Source organism: Thermobia domestica, chromosome 9, assembly GCF_964235325.1.
Source record: "Thermobia domestica chromosome 9, izTheDome1.hap1.1, whole genome shotgun sequence".
In the NCBI taxonomy this organism is placed as follows: Eukaryota; Metazoa; Arthropoda; class Insecta; order Zygentoma; family Lepismatidae; genus Thermobia; species Thermobia domestica.
The window spans coordinates 116,454,763-116,474,212 of NC_137462.1; the positions used below are offsets into that span (position 1 = coordinate 116,454,763).

General features: G+C 36.9%; 1 protein-coding gene across 2 annotated transcripts in view; it reads left to right on the forward strand.

The window, feature by feature from the left end:
• Window positions 1-4,253: 4,253 nt before the first annotated feature.
• The window catches only part of LOC145694957 (uncharacterized), a 70,207-nt gene continuing 55,010 nt past the window's right edge, over window positions 4,254-19,450 (forward strand). Inside the window, exons 1-4 of one of the 2 annotated variants that reach the window (XM_081771767.1) lie at window positions 4,254-4,708; window positions 8,145-10,275; window positions 12,798-12,969; window positions 14,624-14,713. In XM_081771767.1, coding sequence (XP_081627893.1) covers window positions 8,174-10,275; window positions 12,798-12,969; window positions 14,624-14,713 — 2,364 coding nt within the window. In that variant the 5' untranslated portion in view covers window positions 4,254-4,708; window positions 8,145-8,173. The remainder of the gene's footprint in view (window positions 4,709-8,144; window positions 10,276-12,797; window positions 12,970-14,623; window positions 14,714-19,450) is intronic. The other variant, XM_081771768.1, reaches the window with a different exon arrangement.

Consider the following 19,450-nt stretch of genomic DNA (forward strand, 5'->3'; position numbering starts at 1 on the left):
GAACATTCGGCAGGCACGAGGAAAAATTTCAGCTTTACGGCGTCTCTGCTCTTTGTATCAACCCACAGTCATTATGCTTCAAGAAATTTGGTCCTTCCCGAAATTCCACCTAACGTTACCTGGTTACAACATCATACAAGAGAATCGCCAGGATTGTTACGGCGGTATAGCCTTTCGGATTCGAAGAGGATTGTCATATACGGCACTTACGGGATTTCCTCGACCACCTTCTATGTTCAACCAAATCCAGGGAGTTCACATTGGTGCGATCAATTTCCTGAATATGTATGCTCCACCTGACCACCCTCTTCCAGCGCCATACTGGATTCAACTGTTCGAGAAATTCCCAAGGAACACTATCATTGATGGTGATCCCAACACCAGAAGCCTTCTGTGGGATGAGATCACTAACGACGCGGGTACGGAGTTGGTTACTGCCTTAAACCGTTGTTCTTACTTAATAGCAAATGACGGTACCTATACCCGCATGCCCTCACTACATGAACGGCCCAGCGCTCCTGGTATCACACTCCTCAGCTCGCAACTGTACCTGGTTCATACATGGCAGGTCCATGGCTATACCTACGGCAGTGATCACTTCCCCATCCTCTTGTCTATTCACCTGGCACAAGATCTTTACCAACCGCTCGATATGGAACACCTGCTACCGAACGCCATGCCTCACGTACCTCGTCAATTTCAGACAACTACGTACGCTCAAAAGATTCAAGAACACATACGGGACGAGAATCCAGCTCCTTTTCCACAGACCGCTAGGAGTTTGCAGGTTGCAAATACCTCCGCAGCGCGAGCTGCGTCCACGATCTCGACTCTTCGTCGTCTCCGGCTCGTACACGCCGTACGCCTCTTCGAGATCCACCCTGGTGGGATGTCGAATGTCAACGCCAATGCAACTATCGGCGACGCTGCCAAAAAGAGTACCTCCGTCTTCGAACCAGAGACTCTTATATCCAATACAAGGAAGCACATGCTCTCTTTCGTCGGCTCCAACAAACCAAGAAAAAGAACCATTGGGTGCAGTTTTGTCAACGCCTTACATTATCTACTACTCCTCACCAGTTATGGTATTATATCAAGACTAAAATGCATGGGCACTCGACACATCTCTTCCATTCGACTCTAACGCCGACTGGCTGGACGCCTTTTATGCGATGGTTACGCCGGTCACTCCCCTACCAGATCGTGCCATTCACCAGTCATGCCTATTTTCATCTGTTGAGGACCATTCCATCTTGCGTCCCATCACATCTCCAGAACTACATCGGGTCCTTTCTACTGCGCCATCGACCGCTCCAGGATATGATAACATCACCTATCAACATCTTCAAGCTCTTCCTGATGCAGGATTGGATCGAGTTTTACAATTATATAACAACGTTCTTCGCACCTCCCACGTTCCGCTTACTTGGAAACAACACCTGGTCATACCCGTTCCGAAGCCTCGTATGCCCTCTGGGGACCCAGCTAGTTATCGACCCATCACTTTACTTCCCTGTATTTCTAAATTATTCGAGAAAACCTTGCTTCAGCGCTTACTGTGGTGGGCTGAATACTACGACATTTTTCCTCCGACCTTAGATGGCTTCCGTCAAGCACGTAGTACACATGATGCTCTCACCAGCCTCGTCACGGATATCTGGTCCACTTTCCAACGACGAGAATATCTTTTGGCAGTACATATTGATTTAGCGCGTTTGGATGTCCTCATTCACGAACTCTCTGCTCTGCACGTTCGAGCTGGGTATCTTCGTTTTTTTCATAACTGGCTTATTCACCGCCAGGTGTCGGTGAAGATTGGGCACCGTTATACTCAACCCCGGACAGTATCGCAAGGATTACCACAAGGCTCGGCTCTTTGTCCCTTACTATTCAACCTCTTCACCGTCACCCTGCACAGAGTTACGAGTGCAAATTCGTATTAATCAGTATGCGGATGATTTTTTATTGTATGTCCGCACTCCGACTGTGACACACGGAATTCATACCCTTCAGCATGCTCTTATCACCCTCAATACCTGGTGTAAAGACCATGGACTTACACTTAACCGGACGAAAAACAAGTATATTGTGTTCTCTCGCAAACGTCGCAACGTCTACGAACCTTTGCATCTTCCAGAAGTTACGCTTTCTCCGGATACTCACATCACATACCTTGGAATGACCCTGGATCATCGACTTCATTGGAATCTACAGATTGCTTCGTTGGTTACCAAAGTTCAACCCGTCCTCAATTTACTTACAGGATTGAGTACCAAACAGTGGGGCATGGATATACGGGCCCAACTATGCGTCTATCGTCAATGCCTGGAGGGAAAACTTCTTTACGGTAGTCCAGCCCTATCGCCCTTACCCCGAAGACTTAGCGCTACGTGTCTCCAGCTGCAAGCCAGGGGACTCCGTACTATATTCCGACAGCCTCGGACCGCACCGACCCTGGCCCTTCTAGAAGAAGCAGGTATAATTCCATATCAAATCTATGTCTTCCATATAGCTAAGGTATTCCTCTTGAAGCGTATGACTATGATAACCTCGCCGATCATTCCCAAAACGCAATTATTATACTCCCGTAATCGCCAGAAACGCTTACCTTATCGCAACCAACTTCCTTGGACTTACTTTGCCTACATCAAACTTCAACAATGGTGCAACTACATTCATCGAGGACCTAAACTTCCATATTATCTCCCTACCAGCTCTCTTTAACTACCTGCCAGACTACATTACTCAGCACCACCCAGAGTCTTTTTTCATATATACAGACGCCTCTAAGCAGTACCGGGCAGGACGACTGTATGTAGGTATTGGAGTCTACATTCCTCACATTAATATGCGCATATCCCAAGCGTTACCTGGCTACACGTCTATCTTCCCTGGGGAAGCAATGGCACATCGAACTGCACTCCTCCATGTGCTTCATCTACGCTTAAGGGTCTTCACTACAGCGAAATTAAATTACCGCTAATTTGAGAGATTTTCTGTCATATCTCCAAAACAAATAAAAATATTCGAAAAGTAGAAACGTAGTGAACTAGACAATACGATTTTGCATGTGATACCGTTATTACAACTCATCTATCTGCTTTCGATTTGCAACTGTAGATAGATTTAGCATTTTTTGCGGGTTCTGTAAATAGCGGCATACCAAAAGCAAATAGGTAAATTATGGCAAAGGTATCACATGCAAAATCGTATTTTCTAGTTCACTACGTTTCTGCTTTTCGAATATTTCTATTTGTTTTGAAGATATCACAGAAAAACTCTAAAATTAGCGGTAGTTTAATTTCGCTGTAGTGAAGGCCCTTAATTAATACCTGCATATGTAGTGATAGTCAGAGTGTTCTTCGATGCCTCCAAACCAGAGGTCGCCAGCTGCCGGACAATTGGATCTTCCATAACATCTTTCAACAAGTACATCAACTACAAGAACGGGGAGATCAGGTAACCTTTTTATACTCTTATTCGCCCTGTAACATACCTGGCAATGAAACAGTGGATGAACTCAGTAAACGCGGGGCTTTCCTACAGCCTCTGAACCTCAAACTCCCGGCCAGTACCTTTCTACCACAACTAGAAGAGCAAAGACATCGAGAGTGGTATAATTTCCAACGTCAGACACGAGGAGGACCAGGTAAATATTACTGGCAGATTGAACCATCTCCTACTACCCGTAAATGGCCATATTACCCCTCTTGGACCCATGCACATCATATTTTATATGGTCGCCTACGGCTATATACCGCCCAAACTCCCTTACAGAAGTACCGCCAGGGCCTTAGGGATACTCCTCTCTGTTATTGCCTACAGGAGCTTGGCACCCTAGAACATCTCACTTATTCTTGTCCTTTTACGACACGCTACCGCCCTGTTTTTCTTAGCTCCCTGTACGCTCTACTTGGTTATGGACCTTTTCCTATCAGCACCATACTATCGCTGAAACATACTACTGTTATCTATCATCTCCTACAGCTTTTCCTTCTCAACCACCTTGACCTCTAATTGGCGTCCTGTGGTCCCAATAAAATACATCTACGCCATGCCACTAATCTAACCTCGTTGTAGCAAGCATATACACCACCGTGGCTTGTTCAAGGGATTCCCCGGAACATTGAACGGGTGGGACCATGTTCCTCCCCCCCACGAGAGAGAGAGAGAGAAGACCAACAGTCCACTTTTAAGTCTGGATAAACTATAGATAGCTGGTCTGTCGAGACAAAATCGTAATTAAACATACCGCCCCTGCCTTTTTCACCACTTCGAACACTGCACAATCCATTACGGAATGTGCCTTATGTGTGGATAACAGTTGTGATTTGGGAAGAATGTGAAATTCACTATTTAATGCACCAATTTACCCACAGACTTTAATCAAAACCATGTAATCATTCTAGTCTGTGATTACCGGCGTTTAATAATTGTACTATATAATAGAAGTGAAATATTTACATTACGTAAAGATATTAATTTAACACATAAGTGTTGAAGATTTTCAATTGAACATTATATATATAATACAAGAAGTCAAGTACGAATGTAGCCTTCAACGCTATCAAGTTAAACACGAAATTCTGGTTTTGTTTTCGTAAGGAGTTGTGATTGTTGATAAGCTTTATTTAGTTTATTAGTATATTAGTGTTTTAATTAAGGGAAGAGAATGGTGTAACTATTTTGGAGTGCAGACCCAGTTCAGGTATCAGCCTTGCGAAAATTAATATAATTTTAATTCTCAATGTGGAATAAATTTTAATACACCATGACCTGTTACTCTGTCTCAAAACGTATGTTGTCACAGAACTGTATGTTTCATGCACTAAAGCGGCTGTTTAGTAGTGATAATCCTTCCACTAACTGTATAAACGTTCTCAAAGACATTTTGCACGAAATTGAAGTTTTTTCCCCCCCTCAAAGTATGTCCAATATTTTTAGGTTTAAAGACATTGGTAAATGTTTAGCAGACGGGGTCCAGAAGCACAGAAAAAATTCAGAATTTAGGGAGAAATGGAAAATGCAAGTACTTAGGCTTAAAAGAATCTAACCTAAAGTAAACTAAACGACTTAAGTTTCTAGAGTTACCCCTCCAGTTTTAAACCTACAAAAAAGCAATTAAAACATTAAACATTGTTAGGTTACGTTGGTTCAGGATAGGATAGGGTACGGGTTCAGCTCTTGGTTCTAGCCTAGAAGGAGTTGAGCGATTGGAACGAAACTTGCAGGATTGATAGTCTATTGTGCAACAACCAAACCGCGAAAAAAAAATCAAATTTTCAATTTGCAAATACAAAGCAGGAACGAGGGGCAAATCCACAAAAATTTGTTCAAATTGGACAAAACTCATAAATATTAATCGAAGTAACGTATTGAAGACAGAAATAATTTTTAAAATTTTTCTATTGCTATTTGGAGGACGCAGAGTGGGCATATTACTCCGTAAAACCCAATGGTTCGGCTCTTGGGTCTATCCTAGAAGGAGCTGAATCATTTTAACGAAACTTGCAGGAATCATAGCCCATCAGACAACAATAAAATCGCGAAAAAACCAAATTTTCCATTTGCAAATACAAAGGGGGAACGGGGGACAAAACCCCCCAAAATTGGACAAAACTCATAAATATTAATCAGAATAACGTATTGAAGACAGAAATAATTTTCAAAAATTTTTCTACTGCTATTTGGAGGGAGCAGAGGGGGCATATACCTTCATAAAATCCTGTGGTTCGGCTTTTGGGTCTAGCCTAGAAGCAGTTGTGCGATTGGAACGAAATTTGCAGGATTTATAGCCCATTATTTCTGTCTTCAGTACGTTATTCTGATTAATATTTGTGAGTTTTGATCCATTTAGACAATTTTTTCTTTTGGGTTTTGCCCCGCGTCCACCCTTTGTATTTGAAAATGGAAAATTTAAATTTTTCGCAGGTTTATTGTTGTCTGATGGGCTATAAATCCTGCAAGTTTCGTTCCAATCGCTCAGATCCTTCTAGGCTAAACCCAAAAGCCGAACCATGGGATTTTATGGAGGAATATCCCCCTCTGCTTCCTCCAAATACCAGCAGAGAAATTTTAAAAATTATTTCTGTCTTCAGTACGTTACTCTGATTACTTAACATTTATGAGTTTTGTGGCACACTGGAACAATTTTGTAGGGTTTTTCCCCCGTCCCTCCTTTGTATTTGGAAATGGTAAATTCAATTTTTCGCAGTTTCTTTGTTGCCCAATGGACTATGAATCCTGCAAATTTCGTTCCAATCGCTTAACTCCTTCTAGGCTAGACCCAAGAGCCGAACCATAGGAATTTTATGGAGGAATATGCTCCCTCCAAATAGCAGTAGAAAGATTTTATTTTATTTTATTTTATTTTATTTTATTTTATTTTATTTTATTTATTTATTTATTTATTTATTTATTTTTTTTTTTGTCTTCAGAACGTTTTTCTGATTGATATGTATGAGTGTTGTGCCATTTGGACAATTTTTTAGGATTTTGCCCCTTGCCCCCTTCCCCCGTCCCTCCTTTGTGTTTGCAAATAGAACATTTAATTTTTTCTCGGTTTTATTGTTGTCTGATGAGCTATGAATCCTGCAAGTTTCGTTGTAATCGCTCAACTCCTTCTAGGTTAGACGCAATAGCCGAACCCTTTGATTAGTTTAGAATAGGATAGGTTTGGTTAGTTTAAGTTAGGTTATTTTGCTCGGTAAAACTTTAGGTAGACTAGAACAGTGACTTGAACCACTTCTCATAGAAGTTTCAATTATCGGGTTAAGTTGCAAAGTTGGGCGTCCGTTTCCAGCAAAATTTTTAAAATTTACAGGAAAGATATGGATATGTTGATCGTTTGTGTGCTTGATAATATATAAGACTCTCGAAAAGTCTTTTCATCTGTTATATATAAGCGGTTATAAACATGGGACTATACGGCGAGCGGAGGGAACTACTTGGCGCAAGGTAACTGAACAGTTGCATTGTGGGAAAGAAACTAGCATTTATGTTATTAAATGGCGAATGTACAAAGGCAATGAACTAACAGTTTTAACATTTGTGAAGCAATACGTTGATAACCAGCAAAATCTTTTAAAAGTTTGTGAAGAGCAGTGATCAATGAACCTAATAACAAATTGTAGAAAGTGTGCAAAGGAGATAACAGCGAAAAAACGTGGAGAAAGCGGACGCCCAAATTCGGAATAAATGAGAAGTGTTTTGTGTTTTTCACCTTATTCATCTGTTTGATAGGTCTTTGCTTCTTCACCTTCCTGCTCAAGTGAAGATTGAAAAATTGTCATTAGTATCAGCTTTCCGTCAATAATTTTACTGTATGACTTTCTCCCAGTCATTTCAACAATATCAATATGAATATGCCAACATCTTTCTGCAAGATACCAGTACCTCTTTTCTTTGAGATGGGAGACATTTAAAATTATTTGTTGTTCTTTAGTATTTTTGTAGGGAGGCACAAAATTAGAGGTATCGTTTTCCTCCCATACACACTGCTGTGTTCATGGTATAAGGGATAGAGCAATAAGAACAGCACCGTAAGTTTAGCCGGAAATATATCACCTAACATGGAGCCCCGATCCCCAGCTTGCTGACTGGAAGCTCTACTGATTGAACTGCAGGTGACACGACTAGTTAGCTTTCTTCGTTATTGAAACCTTATATCTTGAGATCCAAGTAACCAGCCATCTGCCGACATTTACTTAAGAAAGTGGTCCACTACATTAGAGATATTTTGATAGAGGTTTATTTTTTTATACATGTTCATATAATAGTGTAACATTTCGATGTTTGTCATTTATTATTTATAGCTTTCTCACGAAAGGTGAGAGCGAAGGATGGAATAATCTTATAACATTCTGTATTTGTTGGTCTTCCTTCATCGCCGAAAGTCTTGAACACATACTATGATAGAGATCAGAACATTACGATATTTTCTTTAGCATAGTAATTTCAGTAACGTATCGGTAATGCTTTCTCTGATTTATCTATTTCAGTTGATAGTATTGGATTTTTTAATAGCTTTGTACTTTATCGTCCTTGACATACTTAACCGCTTTAATGAAAATTTCCTTAGTTGATATAATTAGATGAAAGTCTTATTAAAAGTAGTCAAAAGTGTATTTTCTTCCTCATTTCAGTACCTGAATATCTTACACATTTGTTGAACATGGAAGAAGCTAGTAGCTCGGACTCAGACAGCGAAGTAGTTGTTATTGAACATAAAAATGCCTTAGGGAAAAGTGGTAAAAAGAAGAAGCCTGGACCAAAACGAGCTAAGTTGAAAAACACGCTTGAAAATACTGAACTAAGTGAAGATGATTCAGATAATAGTGAGAAACAATCATTCACGAAATCCACGGGTAAAACTAAGAAGAAGAAACCTGGCCCAAAACGAGCTAAGTTAAAAAACATGTCTGAAAATACTGAAGAAACAGTGAATCTTTCAGAAGGAAGTGATAAAAATGATGATGACTCAGATAATAGTGAGAAACAATCACTCACAAAATCTACAGGTAAAATTGAGAAAAAGAAAACCAAAACATCGTATCAAAAACGTCCTTCCAAGGTACGTAGCAAGGCTTTCATATCATCAGATGATGATGATAGTGACATAGAATATGTCCCAGTGCCTGCAAAGAAAATAAAAGTGGAAAAAGTCACAGACGAGAGTGAAGTTGAGCAGAGTACAAAACCTCGAAAGCAGAGAGGAAGACCAAAGAAAAGAAAGCCGAGCGGTGACACCGAAACAGATCCACCAACCAAGATGCGAACAAAGATTAAAAAAGAAAAAGTTTCAGATAACAGCGATGATGAGATTGCTGTTCCGAGAAAAATAAAAGTGGAAAAAGTTTCTGATGAAAGTGATGATGAGGATAAAGTAACAGATGAGAGTGAAGTAGAACAAAGTGTGAAAGCTCGAAAACAGAGTCGAAAATCAAAAAAGATAACGCAAAGCACGGACACTGAAACAAATCCACCTTTTAAGCTGCGGAAGAAGATCAAAACGGAAAAAGTATCAGACAATAGTGATGCTGAATTTACTGTTAGTAGAAAAATAAAAAAGGAGAAAGTTTCTGATGATAGTGATGCTGATCCTTCTGTGAAATTCCCAAGCAAAAAAGGAAGAGTTAGAAAGGTTTCCGAAGATACTGATAGTGATTCTGGTGCAAAATTTCTAGCGAAAAAAATTAAGGTTGAGAAGACCTCTGATCAAAGTGATCTTGAACAAAAGTCTCGAAGCAGAAAAAGTAAACAGCTGAAATCATCCGACGAGAGTGAAAACGATGAACCATTGTTCAGTAGAGTCATATCAAGGGAATCAACTAAAATTAGGAACCTTGATCCTAAATTAAAAGCGAGGCCAATAGTTAAGTTATGCAAGATTTCTACTGATATTCTTCAGTATACTGTAAAGAAGGAGGTAGAAGACACTTTCGAATCATCTATGTCCAAACCTGTTGAGAAATCATCGAAAGTGGCTGACAGTTCCAAAATTAGTAGTAAAAAAAATGTTCCAACGGCGGCCATCAGTAAAACACGAAGAAATTCTGACAGCAAACAGCATACAAAAGTTGTAGATATTAGTGAAAAATCAGATGACGAAAGCATTAAATCAGAACCAGAAGTTGACTTGGAAACCAATCTTAAGAAAAAGAGACCACCTTCAAGTATGTCTGATGAACCTAAAGAGAAGAGAAGACCTGGACCTAAGAGTGCCTTGCGAAAGGAAAAGAAAACTGAGAAGTCTGTTCAGCACATAAAAGCTGTAGATGTAAGTGAAAAATCGGATAACGAAAACGATAAATCAGAACTAGAAGTTGACTTGGAAACCAATCTCAAGAAAAAGAGACTACCTTCAAGTTTGTCAGATGAACCCAAAGAGAAGAGAAGACCTGGGCCCAAGAGTGCCAAGCGAAGCGAAAAGAAAACTGAAGAAAAGTCGGTTAAAGTGAGTGATACAGATTCTGTAAAGAAGACTAATAATGACGTCAGTAACAACGACAAGACAGTTGCAAGTAATGACTCTAAGAATACTGCTAATGAACGTGTTAACAAAGACGAGAAAGAAAATGTGACACCAGAGGCAAAAGATAGCAAGGCAGACGTTATCGAACCTTTGAAGTCTAGCAGCGACAAGAGTGCAAAAAGTAAATCTCAATTAGAAGATAAAAATACAAAGGAAGCTAGTAAACAACAAGAAGTTAAAAAAATTCCGGAAGGGAAACCGTCCACAGAAACTTCTGCTGTTTCAGCTGCTGAATCGAAAGGGTAAGAGGATTATTTGTACTTTATACCAAGGTATTTAAAGTAGAATGTTTGTATGTTGGTCTCATATACAAATCCATACCGTTGAATCGTTTAGAGTGAAGATTTGAAAGTAGTTAGCATTTGGGTTGACTTCAAAAAAATCATGTGTAACTTTGATTAATGCATATCTTGAAGGAGAAGGGACGGGTTAAAAATATACTAAAAATAAGTTATGTCAGACAGATGAAACTCAGTATATAAACTCCTTATTTAAAGAAAGTTGACAAATGTCCCAGCATTCCCGAAAATTTCGCTTCTAGAGGGGAAAAGGGGTAATTTATACGATATTTTAATTTCCCATTTGGTATGTTTGTCCAATATACAATCTACACCGTTGAATCGTTTAAAATGTATATAAAAATTTTTGTAATATCACTTGGGTTGACCTAGGGTCTTTATCGTGTTACTTTGATTATAAAATGTATATCGTAAGGAAAGGTTTAAAAATGTGCCAGAGTTGGAGTATGTCTTAGGTTAAATGAAACTCGGTATATAAACTCCTTGTTAAAATAAGTTAGTATATGTTTCAGCGTTTTCGAAAATTCTTTTTCTCCAGGAGGAAAGGGAGCAATTTCTGTAGTTTCTATTTTGTATTCACAAAATGACGAAATTGAAAAACAGTTGGACTTTATAAAATGAATTTTTGAACATATCACTGGAGTTGACCTGGGTTTGTATGATTACGCTTCGATTGAAATGCGTATTTTAAAAATGGACAAATCATATAGTGGGTAGGATGGTCCGTATTTTTCAATTTCCAGGGTTTTTGCGTCTCACCTCCTAAACTAATTCCATATCATACCAAAATAACGTTTGAGAAAAATTATCTTAATTGAATAATATGAAATAGTACCCCAAACGAGCTCAAGTTTTCAATGCACTTACAATATACAATTAAAGAAAAAGATATCTTGTAAGTCTAGAACGGCTAGAGGGAGTGAAGGTAGAAGTGTGTCTGTTACTGTCTAGTAATACCATAACGACCATCTTGGACTCAGGTCTAACATTTTTAATAAGAAGGGGTCATATGATACATTTTGAGGTGCTTTTGGCAACAAATGCACGTCTGACGTTATTTCCAACTTACTCTCTAATCATTTTTATAGTTATTATCTTTATAATATCTGTTTATTATTAACTTACAGTTGTCTTCCCAAAATTACAAGGTACCTTTGGCTCATATTGTGTATTGTAAATCCATTCAAAATTTGGGGTCGCTTGGGGCACTATTATTTAATATTCGGTTGAGCTAGTTTTCTCATGAGTTACTTTGGCCTGATATATAATTATTTTAGAGGGGTGAGACTCAAAAAAACTTTTAAGCTGTAGAATAAGTGGCTACCGTAATACTGGGATTTTATATTTTTGACAGAGACTAAGGGCAGAGACAGAGACTACACCTTTAAAATGAGTTTTTGAACGTAGCATTTAGCTCCAGCTGAGTTTTGTAATTTCATTTCGAACCATCCAAAATTCGTGCGTTGGATATAAATATAAACAACGAATAGTTTTATCCTATGTATACTTGTATTTTGTGCATGACAACTGAGGAAAATGTAACAATTTATAATGAATGTCGTGAATATTTAACTGTTGAATTAAATTTTAAGAGGTGCTTTAAAATAGACTTTATTAATCTGCTGATTTTTTATTCAGCTCTTTGAAATTTGAGTGGCATGTTCACTATATCTCTAGGCAGAAAAGAATGCGATAAGCATTGATAGAAAATAGGCACACGTGAGGATTCCAGTTATTTAAGATATTATCTTAAAATTAACATGCTTAATCTAAGTAGGTAAATAATAGAAACAGCAATTTGTTACTACAAATGAGTATTTTCCAAAACTTCATGGCATAAATTTTGTAATTTCTCAGTGTTAAATGACTGTTATTTTCGTTTATTTTTATTTTATCTGTTTATAGAATTATTGCCTCCGAAACTTAGCTTATCGTAATTCTAGGGATAGTGGCGTCCTGTCCCGTGGCTGTGAGAAGGAATGTTGGCAGAAATGGTCGTAGATTTGTTGAAACTATAATCCATAAGATAGAAGTAGAGTATAAAGTCTTGCACAAAGTTTTGTCCCGTTCGTAAGAAAATTTTTGATAATTATTTCAGTAAGGCTCTGCTTAACTCCAAGCATTTATCAAAACTTGTAGAATATTTATACTAGAGCAGTTAAGGAAAAAGAAAGTGTCTTGAATAGAAGATAAGTTGTTAAAAGCAGCTTACACATGTCCTGTATTGGTCTGATAATTGATAATTGTGGAAAATGTCAAAGCTGTCAGCATTAGAAGTGGAATTCTTATAATTTCGGACTCATTACGATAAGACTTAGTGTTTATTCTATCATAGTTTATCTCTTTTGTACGATTTTTATAATTACGAACTCATTACGATAGTATTTATTCCATCACAGTTTATCTCTTTGTGCGATTTCTTTAAGTATTTCTTCTTATTATAAAAACTAATTTTCCATATATAGGGAGAAACTTGGTAACTTAGATGGTAAAAAGAAGGATAAAGAAGATCTTGTAGAAAGAGAAAAGGAAAATGAGGAGGGTGGTAAACAGAAGGATAAAGAGGATCCTGCCCTAGAAAAAGAAAAGGAAGATAAGGAGAAAGCCGCCATTAACTCTGGATTCTATAATATTTCCGTAAGTACTCATGTAAATTATTATTTTTAAAAAAATAGTTAATCTTTTTTTTCGCATTTCATTACATTTAGTAAAATACGAGGGCCACTATTTACATTTTGAGCCTTGGCAACACTGATTGCAGTGTGTTGATTTTTTTTTTTTTTTTTTTTGCATAGAAACGTGTTTGACATAGTTGATCATAACTTACTTCAAATGTTTTGTCAATAGCTTTATTTGTGTTGTTTACGTTGACTTGAAGATTGCGTGACAACAGAAACATGGAATTAACTCGTGAAAATTTTCGTGCGATGATTTATTACGATTTTCGACGTGGGTTATCAAGACAAGAGTGCATCGATCAACTGCCTTCCACATTTGGCGATGAAGCCACATCCCTTGCCACTGTGAAACGCTGGTATAACGATTTTACTCGTGGCCCACTGACGAAATGAGCAAAGGTCGTCCAAAATCAGTTGTTATTCAAGAAAACATTGAAGCTGTGCAAAACCTAATACTGCAACATCGTCATGTGACATACTGTGAGATTGAGGTAATCGTAGGCATTAGTTCGACCAGCATATATAAAATATTACATGATCATGTAGCTGTGAGAAAGGTTTGTCCTCGCTGGATTCCACATATCGTAATTTGACAAAATTTCAAAAAGAAGCTCGCGTTGATTGGTGCACACAAATGCTCAATAAATGTAATGGCGTTGCTTTAAGAGACGTATATAAGATTGTAACAGGTGACGAATCATGGGCATATGCGTATGAGCCGGAACGTAAACAGCAGTCGACTGTATGGGTGTTTCAAGGTGGACCAAATTCAACAAAAGTTGTTCGCGCGCGAAGCACATCGAAACAAATGGTCGCCTGGTTTTTCGGGAAAACTGGTCATGTGGCAACTGTGCCTTTAGAGGAATGTAGAACGGTCAATTCTGAATGGTACTCAACAGTTTGTTTGCCGGAGGTCTTCGGTCAAATACGAAAAACAAACAAGCGCCGTCGGATCATTCTTCATCAAGACAGTGCGAACTCTCACACATTTCGTCTAACAACCGATTATTTGAACACTCAAAAAATCGAATTGATGGGTCATAGGCCGTACAGTTCTGATTTGGCACCAAGTGGCTTCTTGTACTGAATGTCAAGAATAAATTGCGTGGACAACGATTTTCGTCAGCGGAAGAAGCCGTTGATGTGTTCAAAAACTATATTATAGAGGTGTCTCAAGAAGATTGAAAAAATGCTTTAACAAATGGTTCGAAGGAATGCAAAAGTGTATTAATCATAAAGGAGAATATTTCGAAAAACAATAAATCAATTTTTAATAACAAATTACTGTTTTTTTTTTCTTTCTTTTCATTGTGAGGCTCAAAATATAAATAGTGGCCCTCGTATCTTAGTAAACAAATAGAAAGCACCAAAGTAATAAAGAAAGAAAGAGAAAAAAACAGGTTTCTGGGTATTTTTATTATTTAAGCTACAAGAACCATATTCCCATCGCTTAATTGGTTTAATTAAAGATTTTGTAAAATTTTCGCTTGAAAAGTTATATTTTAAAAAATAACGATTCATTTAATCCATTCAAGATTTTCTTTGACCAATATTTTGTCAATTTTAACTAACCAAAATGTGATTATAATTGGATTTTTCCTTTTATTTTTTAGTTAAAACACAAAGGATCTTTGTATACAAAGCAGTTTATTATCAGAGAACTTAAGAAAGTAGTGGAACCGCTTGAATTAGAGCCAATTAAGGTAAGTTGTTGATGATCTACGAGAGTAGTTTTTAAAGTAAGGATTGTTTGAAGTAAAAAAAAAAAAAAAAAAACAAACAAATAAATACGTGTTAGAAAAGGTAAAACTGCAGGGTGTCTACTCAGGGTGTCTACTGGTCATGAAAGTCATGAAAGTCATGAAAAAGTCATATATTTTGCTTAGTGGTCATGAAAGCCATGAAAAAGTCCTTTATTTACCCAACTGGTCATGAAAATCTGAAATCTCAGAGTATATTTTTATACTTCATACTTTTATACCTCATACTGCATGTACTGAAACAGTTGTATCAGGTCAGTAATTGTGAGAATTTCCCCCACCAGTTAGTGCTGGCTAACTGGTACTTTACTGTCTTCCTAGCTGCTACCCATTTCATCTTCTAGTCTCTGTAATATAGTAACAACTTTTTACTGTCCAACCTTTTGGTCTGCTATTTCTTTACTTCTAAGAAATGTAAATTGTGTATTTTTGGGCCTTTAGACTTATGAAAATAATATTATTCGTTTGAGTTTGCAGATTTTAAATTTGATGATCTATTTTTTTAAAACGAATTTCTTTTATAATTTGTTTTGTCTTTGGGCAGTTCTCTGAGTGCTTAATTTCAGACAAATTTCTGCTAGATGGATAATTATACTCAGAATTAAAACTTCAAATACAGTATAGAGTGATTCACTGGTAAGAGCAGGCCCATATTTAGGTAAGTGCTATTCTGTGCTCGAGCACAAGGCGGCAGAATTTTAGATTCTTTCTTTAAGATTCACAATAAGTGATATTTAAGAACCGCAATTAAAAATTTGTTTACCGCCTTTTAAATTGCTCTTGCATTTTAAAATTAGTTGTCAGCTAATCGACATTATGTACATTAGACAAATAAGAACATAATGTGATCTTCATCTTAACCGATGCACCACTGATGGTAGGGGTTTATTATTACTAATGGTAATTTTTTATCGCCATGGTCATGAAAATTTGAACAAAAAGGTCATGAAAAGTCATGAAAAAGTCATGAATTTACTTTCTGGTATTCCAGTAGACACCCTGCTACTGGTCATGAAAGTCATGAAAATCATGAAAAAGTCATATATTTTGCTTAGTGGTCATGAAAGTCATGAAAAAGTCCTTTATTTACCCAACTGGTCATGAAAATCTGAAATCTCAGAGTATATTTTTATACTTCATACTTTTATACCTCATACTGCATGTACTGAAACAGTTGTATCAGGTCAGTAATTGCGAGAATTTCCCCCACCAGTTAGTGCTGGCTAACTGGTACTTTACTGTCTTCCTAGCTGCTCCCCATTTCATCTTCTAGTCTCTGTAATATAGTAACAACTTTTTACTGTCCAACTTTCTGATCTGCTATTTCTTTACTTTAAGAAATGTAAATTGTGTATTTTTGGGCCTTTAGACTTATGCAAATAATATTATTCGTTTGAGTTTGCAGATTTTAAATTTGATGATCTATTTTTTTAAAACGAATTTCTTTTATAATTTGTTTTGTCTTTGGGCAGTTCTCTGAGTGCTTAATTTCAGACAAATTTCTGCTAGATGGATAATTATACTCAGAATTAGAACTTCAAATACAGTATAGAGTGATTCACTGGTAAGAGCAGGCCCGTATTTAGGTAAGTGCTATTCTGTGCTCGAGCACAAGGCGGCAGAATTTTAGATTCTTTCTTTAAGATTCACAATAAGTGATATTTAAGACTAGCAACCCGCATAGTTCCGATGCACCACTGATGATAGGGGTTTATTATTACTAATGGTAAATTTTTATCGCCATGGTCATGAAAATTTGAACAAAAAGGTCATGAAAAGTCATGAAAAAGTCATGAATTTACTTTCTGGTATTCCAGTAGACACCCTGAACTGGCAACGCTATTCACAAACCGACAATGCTGCTGCCTCTACCTTCACACAGCAGTTAGATTGATTCCTGCCGTTGACATTGTACAGGTTTGAACTTGCTCAGTTGCTACAGGATTGTTGAGAGTATCTGAACTGAAGTTGTGTTTGTGAGGTGCGTTAAGAAAAAGGAGGGGAAAAGTTTGAGCAACGTTGTGCAATAAAATTTTGTGTAAAGCGTGGCTGAATCCGTTACTATAACAGGGTGTCTACTGGTCATGAAAGTCATGAAAGTCATGAAAAAGTCATATATTTTGCTTAGTGGTCATGAAAACAATGAAAAAGTCCTTTATTTACCCAACTGGTCATGAAAATCTGAAATCTCAGAGTATATTTTTATACTTCATCCTTTTATACCTCATACTGCATGTACTAAAACAGTTGTATCAGGTCAGTAATTGTGAGAATTTCCCCTACCAGTTAGTGCTGGCTAACTGGTACTTTACTGTCTTCCTAGCTGCTCCCCATTTCATCTTCTAGTCTCTGTAATATAGTAACAACTTTTTACTGTCCAACTTTGTGATCTGCTATTTCTTTACTTCTAAGAAATGTAAATTGTGTATTTTTGGGCCTTTAGACTTATGCAAATAATATTATTCGTTTGAGTTTGCAGATTTTAAATTTGATGATCTATTTTTTTAAAACGAATTTCTTTTATAATTTGTTTTGTCTTTAGGCAGTTCTCTGAGTGCTTAATTTCAGACAAATTTCTGCTAGATGGATAATTATACTCAGAATTAAAACTTCAAATACAGTATAGAGTGATTCACTGGTAAGAACAGGCCCGTATTTAGGTAAGTGCTATTCTGTGCTCGAGCACAAGGCGGCAGAATTTTAGATTCTTTCTTTAAGATTCACAATAAGTGATATTTAAGACTAGCAACCCGCATAGTTCCGATGCACCACTGATGGTAGGGGTTTATTATTACTAATGGTAAATTTTTATCGCCATGGTCATGAAAATTTGAACAAAAAGGTCATGAAAAGTCATGAAAAAGTCATGAATTTACTTTCTGCTATTCCAGTAGACACCCTGTATAACTTATGAAAAGTTTCAGCAGACATATAAAGAACATTCCCTATCCAGAATACAAGTGTTCAGATGACAAATGTCCTTTATAGAAGGGCGAGAGCAAGTGGAAGACGAATCTCATGCATGAAGACGTTCAATCTCAAAAACAAATGGCAATGTGGAAAGATATATTAAATATATTAAAATATATTATAATAAAAGATATATTAAAATATATATATTAAATTTGACGTCCTACTTCCCATTGAACAGCTGTAAACATGTCTTAAACTCATGATTATCAATAAATTGTGCAATATTTCTATAATAATACCCTCCTAAAATCTGATTTAAAACTATCAAGATTGTTTTTGTTAAGCTGTCAAAGCAAAATCTGAAATTTGTCACAAAAATTGGAATATTTCGAACATTTCACACAGAATTGCACAGAATAACATGGCGGACTTTTCAGTACATAAACCGGTATGTGTCTTTATTGGAGCTAACTCTCAGTTGTTTTGTTAGTTCAAACAAACTGACGGACCTCAATTTCTCATTTCCAAATCCTGTGATAAAATTGATTGATGATAAACACTTCAAACGTAATCAGTACTGATCACTACCGTCCGTCCATCAACAGTCTGATCTCACAAGAGACTTTACTCTTTTCACATTGCCATTTGTTTTTGAGGTTGAACGTCTTCACGCATGAGATTCGTCTTCCACTTGCTCTTCCACTTCGTCTTTAGCACACACACACATTTATATATATATATATATATATATATATATATATATATATATATATATATATGTGTGTGTGTGTGTGTGTGTGTGTGTGTTTGAGTGAGTGAGTGAGTGAAAGAAAGAAAGAGAGAGAGAGAGAGAGAGAGAGAAAGGAACAATGTGCACTTAAAAATCCTTAATTTTGTCTTTTTCGAAGTCAGTATTTTCATATTTAAAGTCAGTAAAGTCATTAATTTTGATCTCAAAACCAGTTTTGCACCCTTACGCATTTTATAGGCTGTTAAATACCACAGCATACAGTCGTATGTCACACTCACCTTTTTTCTTCAACTCACCGTAATATACTGGAATATTTTCTGGCAAGACGCTAGAAATATCTAAGTCAGTTCCAGTAGACCCTGTTTATGATTCTCGTCGTGCAGGTGCCATTACCAACATATTCGATTTTTTTTTTTTTATTATAAATATGAAACCAAAGCCAAAGATGACGTTTTCTAGTTCCAAACTTTATGAAGTTGAACACAGAAAATAATTCCGGCCGTTGATAATGGAATTACATATTGGTTTCCTGGATTAGAATTAAACGCATCAGCACTGAGACTATATAAGACGTGGACTTAGAGCTTTACGTTGGCTCCGAACTATATGAGCCTCCACTGGAAATCGAACTCGGGTCTTAAGCTAAGCATATCTTTAAACTCTAGTTCTAAATTGGGACTTGCATTTCTTGTGACGTTTCAATGTCCATTCAAGTTAATTGTTCAAATGGTTGTGGTAATGATTATGAAGATCTTATGACATAAACGTGAAGGAAATATTAAAAACATCATTGCAAATCATTTATTAACATTTAGGTTTAACAATAAGAAAAAATGTTACAACAGAACAGACTGTAGTGTTTTCAAATTTATAACTTGCGTGAGATAAACTATGAAATAACTACGGCAGTTTGTATAGTAAAGTTATGCGAGATAAAATATAAATCCAACAAGTAGAATTGTTTGTATGTAAATCAGTGGTTATGCTTTTAACATTCGTAGACTTGTAAGTTTAAG